The sequence below is a fragment of the Bubalus bubalis genome, chromosome 5 (assembly GCF_019923935.1).
Source record: "Bubalus bubalis isolate 160015118507 breed Murrah chromosome 5, NDDB_SH_1, whole genome shotgun sequence".
Classification (NCBI taxonomy): domain Eukaryota; kingdom Metazoa; phylum Chordata; class Mammalia; order Artiodactyla; family Bovidae; genus Bubalus; species Bubalus bubalis.
This window is the reverse complement of record NC_059161.1, coordinates 52,046,501-52,057,458: the sequence shown is the minus strand read 5'-3', so window position 1 is coordinate 52,057,458 and position 10,958 is coordinate 52,046,501. Positions and strand designations below refer to the sequence as shown.

The window sequence follows — 10,958 nt, the reverse complement described above, 5'->3', positions numbered from 1 at the left end:
ACGTTTTCCTTACTTCTGCCGCTTACCGCCGCATCCAAACTATTCAGAAGCTGCTGACATTTGACTATACAGCATTTGGCAATTCTACCTAAAACTGAAATGGTTAAAAAGCCGAACTGGCTGGTAGAACAGCTGCCAAGGCTGGTATTCAGGCCCTGGGGCAGTTAGCTGTGTATTCCATATATTGTTTTAGAAGCTTACAAAATACAGCCATCTTGCATCAGGCATCCCGACCCAGAAAGAAGGCGAGCCCCGTCCCTGGCCGTCTCCGTCGGCCTGGAGATGCCACCTGCGAGGAGCCAGGCGTCCCAGGTGGCAGAGTTCTCGCGGACCGCCTGCAGCCTGCAACCTGCACCGCGGGACCGCCACGGCCCGAGCCGGTGTCTTGAGTGAATAAAGTTGTCTGCGGGCTGCCCGGCCGCACCTGGCCCGTAGCGAAAGCAGGGAAACGGCCGCCGGCAGTCCTGCCAGTGCTAGCGCAGCCCCCACCGAATGTAGGCGCGGGGTGCAAGGTTTCTATTTGCAAGCTTCCTGTCGGGTAGTGTTTGCAACTGGGGCGCGGAGACTGGGCCGGCGGTGTCCTCCTCCCCGCCCCCACGCCGTCCGGGGCGCCTCGGGGACGCGCGCCGGAGCGGGGCGCCCCCTCCCTCACCCTCCCCGCCGCTGCCCGAGATGCCCGCAGGCCGGGCGTTCACCCGCCGCGCCTCCTCCCGCCCGCCCCTCCCCCCAACTTCCCCCTCGGCGCCCCAAACCCGAGCTTCCTGAGTTCCATGACGTGTGCGCACGGAGCTGGGTGGGAGTGCGGGGCCGGGGAGCTGGAGTTAAAACGGGGGCGGGCGGGCGGCCGTCTCGGCGGGAGCCGGCGGCCCTTCAGCGTGTCTTTTGTGTTTGTACACACACTGCGCGAGGCAGCCGGGAGGAGGGAGCGGGCGGCGCGCGGGGGAGGGGCGAGCGCGCGCCAGCGAACGGGCGCGCGGGGGGAGGGGGGAGGCGGGGCGCGAGCGAGGGGGCGGGGGCGGGGCCGAGCCTTCCCTCCATTGTGTGTGATTGGTTGGCGCGCGGCGCGGGGGCGGGGCGGCTTGTGTTGGGGGATAGCCTCGGTGTCAGCCATCTTTCAATTGTGTTCGCAGCCGCCGCCGCGCCGCCGTCGCTCTCCAACGCCAGCGCCGCCTCTAGCTCGCCGAGCTCCAGCCGAAGGAGAAGGGGGGTAAGTTTCCCCGTCTGCCCGCTTCCCCGGAACCGAGTCCCGCTTGCCGTCAGCCCCGGGCCGGGCCCCGGCGGTGCCGGGAGGGGACCCAGGGTCCCTCCGGCTTGGCCCCAAAACTTTTTGGCCCAGAAATGGAGGTGAGGAGCGAGTTTTCCTCTCCCCTCAGGCAGCGGCGGCTCCGGCGGCTCCCCAGTCTCTCGTCGCCTCAGCCCAACAGCAGCAACCGCCGCGTCGCCGAGCCTGCTCTCCCTCCCCGCGCCCCTGGCTCCTTTTTCTTCGGTGAAATCCCGCCCGCCGCCCCTTCCCGGGACCCCAGACCTTCACCACGACCCGCGCGGGCCTCTTAACTACCGACCCCGGACCCCGGACCCCAGTTTTCGGGCGGGAAAAGGGTGGAAATCGCCGCTGCTTCCCACCCTGGGGTAACTCGCTTTTTGCTGCCTCCCCACAGTTGTTGCTAAGCTTCACCATCTTGTCTCTCTTCTCTGGTCACCGACCATATTTTTTCCCCCGTTTCTCTCTTCCCCATTTCAAAAAAGGAGGAAAAAATTTTAAAGAGAAACATTTTTTTCTCCTTTTTAGAGAAGCGGAAACTTGATGCATTTGAAATGCAAAAAAAACTTTTGCATTTTGGAGGGCGGCACGTGGCAGGGGATGGAGTATTTTCGAGCGATTTGGTGTTTTGTCTCTTTGGAAAGGAATCGGATACGTTTTGCGATTGTTTCCATTTTGTTCTGGTCTGGGAGCCGAGTTTGTGCCTGCGCGAGACGCTAGGAGCGAGGCGGGCAGGCTGGGGGACCCTGTGTTGAGGGGCCGGAGGAGGCGAAACCAAAAGTTTATGCGGTGCTTGAGGTGGACCAGTCGGCCAGTCTAGTGCGTTAATTAAAGCCTGGGTGCGGGGCAATTTTTTTTTATTATTTCATTGCGAATCCTCTGAGGACTGGACTCGAGGGCGGTGCTTTGTAGAATGCTCGCTGTTGGTAGCTGTTGTTCCTCTTGTTTTTTGAGACGTCTTTTTGTCAACAGAACTGTAGAGATGCAAAACCAGGAATGTTTTCAGATATTTACAGCAATCTATCAACTGCCAGACGTAAAGGGGGGGCGGCGGCGGGGGGGGGGGTGACTAAAACCTTTTTTGCTGTAATTTGACTCGACCTTTCTGTGGTTTGGCTTAGTTCTTTTGACTTGTTCGTGGATGGAATGTTTACAGACATTTCTAATTTCCAGTTTATTTAAAGAAATGGAAGCGAAGGCTGTTGGGGGGTCTTTTTGTTTTGCCGTTTATCGCTCAGATTGGGCATTTTGAGAGATGACTCGTGTTAAGGCTAACAATTTTCTAGTACTACAGTTTGTTTCAAAAAGTCATATTTGGGTGGTAGATGTAATCTGCACCCTTTCAAATTATATAACATTATGGCTTTTTCTTTTTCTTTAATACTAATCATAATTTCCAGATTGGGGGGGTAGTGGCAGGAAAACTTGTGTGTGTGTTAGTTGCATATGGTGATTTTTGGTTTTTCCGATGCTGGTAGGTAAGTAAGGAGGTCTCTATACCATGGCTCGTACAAAGCAGACTGCCCGCAAATCGACCGGTGGTAAAGCACCGAGGAAGCAACTCGCTACAAAAGCCGCTCGCAAGAGTGCGCCCTCTACTGGAGGGGTGAAGAAACCTCATCGTTACAGGTATTTTAAAAGAGGAAAAATGAAAGAAAGTCTTGTCTCCCATAATCTAATAAAAAGATGTATAAGCATACTTTCTTCTTTAGAGAATCTGTTTTTCCCTTTGTTAAATATTTAATACTTTAAAATGTGTATATAATTTAGTGTTAGGTTTTATTGGGAATATGTTTAATTTTGAATCTAATCGTGCCCATAGCCCAAAGAAGACGTTGTATCTCTAATAACGTTAATAGGATAGACTAACATTTTTACTTAGCTGTTAGGTGTAATATATATGTTTTAAATAGAAAAGTGTTGTTTTTTAAATACATTTTTGAGGCTACTCTGGCATCTGGTAAAATAATTTAATCAAGATGGGGACATTGTGTTATACATAAGTTCTTCGTTTACTTGGATTGGTTTTTCCTTCTATTGGCATATTTAGTTTTGAACTACCCTGAGCAGTGTTATTGAGTGCATCTACCATTAGAGGGCAGAAGTTGTCTGTATTTACCCTCTGTAAATGATTAGCCTAAAGTAAAAGTGTAAGAAATTAAGTCAGGATTGAGGTAAATTTCTTGCTTAAAATTACTTAAAGGAAAAAATTTCCATATGGAAAATACAACACAAAAGAGTGTTCATCAGTTTAATCATTCATGAGGGATGTGCAGTGTCAAAGGTATTCTAGGAAATTGAACTTAAATACTGTGTGTTTTTTTAAGTGAAGCTCATTGGGTTGTGCTGGTAGATCTTTCAGAAGAATGGGGGGTGCTAGTGGGAAGAATGAGAGTGGTGTCAAATTAAGTCTGAAAAACTTTGACTTCTTTATTAGTGTCCTAGTACCTTCCCAAGTTGTAATTATAACAGAAGTTGGTGATGTTTATGTTAAAGATGAAGAAAATTAAGGGGACTGTGATTATTAAACTCCCTGCCAGGAATCTGCTTTAATATCATGTTTTTTTTTTCTTAAAAGTATTGTGTTACTTCTAACAGATTTGAATATTTAGGTCATAAATTAATAAGTGAAATTTGATACAAAAGCTGAAGAAAGTTAGGTGATTTATTTTTTGAAAAGGGACTCCATCTCTTTGAAGCTGATGACCACTCTTCTAAGTTCTCTTATGTATTTGGTAACCATTTCTTTAATGTTTTGTTTTAAAGGCCTGGTACTGTGGCACTCCGTGAAATTAGACGTTATCAGAAGTCCACTGAACTTCTGATTCGCAAACTTCCCTTCCAGCGTCTGGTGCGGGAAATTGCTCAGGACTTCAAAACAGATCTGCGCTTCCAGAGTGCAGCTATTGGTGCTTTGCAGGTAAAATGGTGGGTGGGAAAGGTTCTGAGAGTTGGCTGGTTCTGCTTTGTACCAAGAACATCTCTAAATTTGTATATATACAAGCATATACAAATGCTTATATATCACCAGCCAGTGAGATAGGTCTTAATGTTTCACTGTTGAGATATCAGAAAGGTTAAGTTGCTTGAGGTTATACAAACAGATATGATTTAAAATTTTTAAACATTGCAGTGTTTAAAGGAAAAAAATATCCTCTGGTTTGACTTACAGTTGCTGCTGGATATTAGGAAGTCATGGGGCCAAAGGTCTGTATTGGTAATTAGTTTCAAACAGGGAATGATATAAAAGGAAAATTAGAATAAATGGCTTCTTGGACCTGAAGAGGCAGTTGCAAGTGGAGAGAACATAATATCTGGGATAGAACTAGATAACATTAAAGAATTACGCATTGAGGTAAAAGAAACTTGAGTGGTAGTTAGGATTGGATTGACAACAGGGAGAAAAAGATGTTACTGGGCTTGTAAAGAGAGAAGTTTGAAGACATGTAGTTTGTTTAAAGGGATTATATATGGATTTCCACTTAAATGGGAAACAGTGAGTTTAATCTTAGCACCAGTGTGTCAGAACTTCGAGAAATGCAGTTTTAGCTGTGGTTAGGTATTTGAAATGGGATTCCCCAGTGGCTCAGAGGTAAAGAATACGCCTGCAATGCAGGAGACTCTGGTTTGATACCTGGGTTGGGAAGATCTGGAAGAGGAAATGGCAACCCACTCCAGTATTTTTGCCTGATCCCATGGACTGAGGAGCCTGGCAGGCTATAGTACAAAGGGTCACAGGGTCACAGAGGCACACGTGACTGAGCACACACGTGTATTTGAAATACTGGTGGTTTGTGCCAGATTAAACAACTTGAGATGCCCACACCTAAGATACTTGATTAGGTATGTGGGTACAGTTAACATCAGTCACTTAAGTAACCTATAATGTTAAGTGTGTTTGGCATTCATTAGATCATTGTAACTCAGACTATGGCAAGACTGCCACCTCTGTCAGCATGGGGTTAGAGGTGATTTAAAATGCAGATTACTAGGCACCTCCACAGACCTGCATCAGAATCTCTTTTAGGGGAGGGTCCAGAATCAACATACATTCCATTGGAGGATTTTTCAAGGCTGCTGTTGCCAAGCTTTTCCTTTATGTGTGAGGAAGATTTGATAGGTGGATTCTAGCCTGAAGTGTAATTGGTTGAGCTGTTTCTATGGTTAGTCTGAACTTCATTTGATTGGTGAATTCCAGGAGTAGGCATCCATTAAATTCTCAGTGAATTGAAATTGCTGAAATTTCAAACTACTAAAATCTTCCAGTGCTGTTATTTAAGACCTTTATTTTCTGATTTAATCTTTGACTATTTCTAGATCCCATTTCATTTATTACAAATGCTAGTCATATTTTCTGCACTAATTTTAAATACAGAAATATTCTCAAGTGTTGACCTAAAGATGCTAATTGTGTTCTGTAGTTACAGTTAGCAGGGCTCTACTTGAACTACACATTATACTTGAAAGTCCAACACTGTCAAGCCTAAGTGTCAATGATAGAGCTTTGTAAATTGATTACTTAACAGTTTGGCTAAAAAACTTGTCTTTTTAAAAGTCATTGCTGTTATTAAGCTTTGTGTTTTGTACTTGTCAGTAAGTGATTGCACTGGTTTTGAGCAAAATGTTCAACTCTGCTGCCTGTAGTACTCTGGCATTGGTAGCTCTTTATTGGAAAATATTTCATTTCTCTTAAGGATATAGAGATGGAGAATTTGCTTATGTGAATAGGGTAGAAGAAAGCCATTTTTGACTTTAGAGTTACATAATTTACAACTTCTCTAACACAACTAAAAGAGATGGGGGCAGTAAGTCTAGGGAGGATGGTGGAGGAATCAAAGTTGGTTTCCCATAGATTATCAAGACTTAACTAACTTAAAATTTAGCTTTTGCCCCTAACAACTGAGAGTTTCAATTAAGGTCATCTTATGTTAAAAGTTGACTTTGGTGGTTTGAAATGGTGGAACAGTCAGATACTGAATATACTCAAATGTTGTGAATTAACATTTCCTTCCATTTACAAGATATTTTTTTGCTGTTACCTCAAAATTTTGTTCATTGGGCTATAAATTAATGTGTCCCTCTTTAAATCCCATCATAGCCTTAATGTTTAGGAAACTTTGGACATTGGTAATAGAATTAGAAATACATGGGTCATGGTCAAATACCCTGTATTGACTCTTCTCCCAGAGCTGACAGACACAACCCCGTGATATCTAGAGCAGGTTCTAAGATAGCAATGAGAGCCCCAGCTGCCACATATCATATTTGAATAGTACTAGGGGAGCCAAAACCATTCCCCTCTTAAATGGGTGTTTGAATTTCAGGACTTGTTGGCTTGTCCATATAGCAGCTCATACTGCTGTATTTTGCAGAAGCCTTCTAGATTTGCATAATCCTGAGACATGCTGGGTGAAACCAAAAAAAGAAACAACTTTTCTTTCTTGAGGAATTTGAGTTCTGGTATCTCATGTGCACTGTGAAACTCATAAGAGTAGGGTCTACAGTATGCTAAGTTTTCTAAACTTTTTACCATTTCTAGAATATCCCAAGGATGAATCCGTGAATATTAAGGATTTTGCTTTTAATGTGGAATAGGTAAGATACAGGGAACTACTAGTGTAGAAAAGGTGCAAATTTCAGGAATTCCCTGGCAATCCAGTAGTTAGGACTCTGCACTTTCATGGCTAAGGACCCAAGTACAGTTCCTAGTTGGAGAACAGTCCCCCAAGCCACAGGGCACATCCAAGGGGAAAAAAAAAAGAAAAGATGCAAGTTTCAGTTAAGGTTAGATATAAAAAACCAAGCCAGCAAATACTTCTTGAACTTCTATTGCTTCAAGGGCTAGGCATTGTGAGCATAAAATAAGTATTTTATTAAGTAAGTACCCATCTTTTAAGGGTATTAAAAGATGGCTAGTGTACAAGGCCTGTGTGAGTGCCAAGGAAATTGAGTTCAAAATTACCTGCACCTGGGAAGCAGGGGCGAGAGGAATGTTTGCTTTCTCCTTCACGGAATAATCTTGAGGAAGGCCATAAAGGATAAGCAAATAAGACTTATCTGTTGATAACATACTGCAGAAAGATATGTAAGGATAGTAAAATTTGAATGAAACATTTTTATAGAAGAGGCTAAAAAGAACGAAGGTATAAATGTAGAAAAAATATTTTCCTAAGACAGAATAGTACAAACCATTTGAGGAGTTGTTAGCACTTTTAAAAGTAGAATCTCAAGTGTTATTAGCAAAGTCAGTGTTTATAAAGCAAATCTGGTCCCTCCCATCTATATCTTGTGTGTTACAAAGTATTGTGGGGCTTGAATTGCTCAAATATTTTGTGTATTTCTCTTTTAGTCTTATTACCTAAAGAGTTCCAAAATGGAAATAATTTTTTAATTAAGACAAAAATAGCAACTCTAAAAATGTGTTTTTGTTTTTTTTTCTAAATATATCTTAAACAGAGAAATAACTTGCTTATAGAGAAGCCAAATAATGTCTTTCATTTAGTGTTCCTAATCCACTAGAACAGTTGGACTGATGACTGGTTCATTTCAAAATGCGTAAGCAATTGTTTTAACCTAGACCAAAGAATCCTTCAACTTTTCAGACAACTGTAAGATACACTAACAATTTTACGAGTTAATTATAAGTAGGAGCTCTCCTTTTTTCTTTCTTCTCTGCAAGTATTGAATGATTCATGTAGCTAGCAGTTTAGAGTGAAAGTAGGAATAGGAGGATACCTTCAAAAGCTTTATGATGTAATGGGAAAAAACAGAGGGGTCAGTGTTAATGCTGAGGGGGTAACATGGCATTACAGATAGGGGTGCATAGAGGAAAGTACAGTTAGTAGGGGTGCATATGTTGGCAAAATAGATCATTATATGTAAGTAGGACACTGACCTGGTAGTCAAACTCTGAGGTGTTTAAAGGAAAGGTAGATGAGGCCCATATGATGGAAACCAGTAGTCAAACAGATACAATGAATTGGGAGTAAGATTCAGAAAAAGGAGGACATCCCGAGGTGGGAGAGTATTACTTGGAGTAGATATACATGATTCCATTTATCTTTGTGAGGATAAGAATAAATGTTAGAGTTGAAGTTTGATTGTTGCTTTACTCAAGACACATTTCAGTTTGTTTAAAAATCACATATTACATTAGAAAAGGTAAACTATTTGGTAGTGAAATTATTTGACTTTCGTATTTTATAAGGATTTACAGTCTTGAGTTTTTCACTTTAATAAGCTGCCTTTTAGCCTCATCCCAGATTTTAAACTAAGCATTTGGTAAGTGGTCAACATCTTCTGAAGTAGGTTTTTAAAGGGCTCAAAACATCTTTTTAACTAATATAGATGTATCTTTAACTGTTGATAATAACATTTTTTTTTTTTCTGTTCCTTTTGTAGGAGGCAAGTGAGGCCTATCTGGTTGGCCTTTTTGAAGACACCAACCTGTGTGCTATCCATGCCAAACGTGTAACAATTATGCCAAAAGACATCCAGCTAGCACGCCGCATACGTGGAGAACGTGCTTAAGAATCCACTATGATGGGAAACATTTCATTCTTTAAAAAAAAAAAAAAAAAATTCTCTTCTTCCTGTTATTGGTAGTTCTGAACGTTAGATATTTTTTTTCCATGGGGTCAAAAGGTACCTAAGTATATGATTGCAAGTGGAAAATAGGGGACAGAAATCAGGTATTGGCAGTTTTTCCATTTTCATTTGTGTGTGAATTTTTAATATAAATGCGGGGACATAAAGCATTAATGAAAGTCAAAATGTTTCAGTGAACAAGTTTCAGCAGTTCAACTTTATAACAATTATAAATAAACCTGTTAAATTTTTCTGGACAATGCCAGCATTTGGATTTTTTTAAAACAAGTAAATTTCTTATTGACTGCAACTAAGTGGTGTTTGTAGCATTTTTATCATACAGTAGATTCCACCCACTCACTATACTTTTCTAACTGAGTTGCCCTACGTGCAAGTACATGTTTTTCATGTTGTCTGTCTTCTGTGCTGTTCCTGTAAGTTTGCTATTAAAATACATTAAACTATACCTGCTTTGGGTCTTTACTATCAGCGTTAACCGTGCAGTTAATTCCTTGAAAGTTCCATATTCAGAATAATTTTAGTATGAAGTATTGTTAAATTTTATCAGAAACTATTCAGTTCAGTTCAGTCGGTCAGTCGTGTCCGACTTTTGCGACCCCACGAATCACAGCACACTAGGCCTCCTTGTCCATCACCAACCCCTGGAGTTCACTCAAGACTCAAGTCCATCGAGTCAGTGATGCCATCCAGCCATCTCATCCTCTGTTGTCCCCTTCTCCTGCCCCCAATCCCTCCCAGCATCAGAGTCTTTTCCAGTGAGTCAACTCTTAACATGAGGTGGCCAAAGTATTGGAGTTTCAGCTTCAGCATCAGTCCTTCCAATGAACACCCAGGACTGATCTCCTTTAGAATGGACTGGTTGGATCTCCTGGCAGTCCAAGGGACTCTCAAGAGTCTTCTCCAACACCACAGTTCAAAAGCATCGATTCTTCGGCGCTCAGCTTTCTTCACAGTCCAACTCTCACGTCCATACATGACCACTGGAAAAACCATAGCCTTGACTAGACGGACCTTTGTTGGCAAAGTAATGTCTCTGCTTTTGAATATGCTATCTGGGTTGGTCATAACTTTCCTTCCAAGGAGTAAGCGTCTTAGTTTCATGGCTGCAGTCACCATCTGCAGTGATTTTGAGGTAAATGCAAGCTTTATATGGGAAGGAAAATAGAGCTACTGGCTTTCCTCCTAATTTTAACTCTATGGATATGGGTATTAACAATTCCCAAACCTAACTGGCCAGCAGAATCCCATGAAAATAGTTAAATCTGTATAAGTAGAGAAAGTACATTTATAAATGATTGTACTATTAAACTGAATATTTAGTGGTAATTTAACTGCAAGTAGAACAGTCTTCAGCTCAAAAACTTAGTGCATTGAAGAGCTGGCTATTTTAAGATACTGTATATTAACCCTGTATTAATCAATCAGCTATAGTTCATTCTTAAAACTGCATTTTATTTAGCATTGGGAATGTGAAATGAGGATGGACTTAACATCCCTAGTGTACTGACACTAGTTGTAACATGAACGAAGGTGCTCTGAAACTGAAGTGAGATGAACTAAAATTCACATCAATAAGGTATAAATAACACTGGGCTTATGAATACATTATTCTTAGGCTCCTTTTTAGCAGTAACCTCATTTTTAGATAAAAATGGTCATTTAGATAGGTCATTATAAAATCCTAAGATTCAGGAAACAAAACTTTTACAACATGTTTCTGATTATGATGCAAAATAGATGGAACTTTTACTTTTTTTTTTTTAAACTTCTGTTACTCCAGAGTATGTACATAGATTGGAGAAGGCAATGGCCACCCACTCCAGTTCTCTTGTCTGGAAAATCCCATGGATGGAGGAGCCTGGTGGGCTGCAGTCCATGGGGTCACAAAGAGTCAGACATGACTGACAGACTTCACTTTCACTTCCCTTTCATGCATTGGAGAAGGAAGTGGCAACCCACTCCAGTGTTCTTGCCTGGAGAATCCCAGGGATGGCGGAGCCTGGTGGGCTGCTGTCTATGGGGTCGCACAGAGTTGGGCACGACTGAAGTGACTTAGCAGTAGCATGTACATAGATATGTATGTGTATTA

At 42.2% G+C, this 10,958-nt stretch overlaps 1 protein-coding gene across 1 annotated transcript; it reads left to right on the top strand.

The window, feature by feature from the left end:
• Positions 1 to 1,055: 1,055 nt before the first annotated feature.
• On the top strand, positions 1,056 to 9,314 carry LOC102406199 (histone H3.3A). The gene is made up of 4 exons (XM_006046074.4): positions 1,056 to 1,207; positions 2,740 to 2,890; positions 4,028 to 4,181; positions 8,663 to 9,314. Exons 2-4 carry the CDS (start codon positions 2,763 to 2,765, stop codon positions 8,789 to 8,791), a joined length of 411 nt encoding a protein of 136 aa, XP_006046136.1. The 5' UTR covers positions 1,056 to 1,207; positions 2,740 to 2,762; the 3' UTR covers positions 8,792 to 9,314.
• The last annotated feature ends 1,644 nt before the right edge of the window (positions 9,315 to 10,958 follow it).

Coding starts and splice junctions, on each gene's coding strand:
- LOC102406199 (XM_006046074.4), top strand. CDS start 2,763: ATGGCTCGTACAAAGCAGACTGCCCGCAAATCGACCGGTGGTAAAGCA. Junction 2,891..4,027: donor AAGAAACCTCATCGTTACAG/GTATTTTAAAAG, acceptor TTTGTTTTAAAG/GCCTGGTACTGTGGCACTCC. Junction 4,182..8,662: donor CAGCTATTGGTGCTTTGCAG/GTAAAATGGTGG, acceptor TTCCTTTTGTAG/GAGGCAAGTGAGGCCTATCT.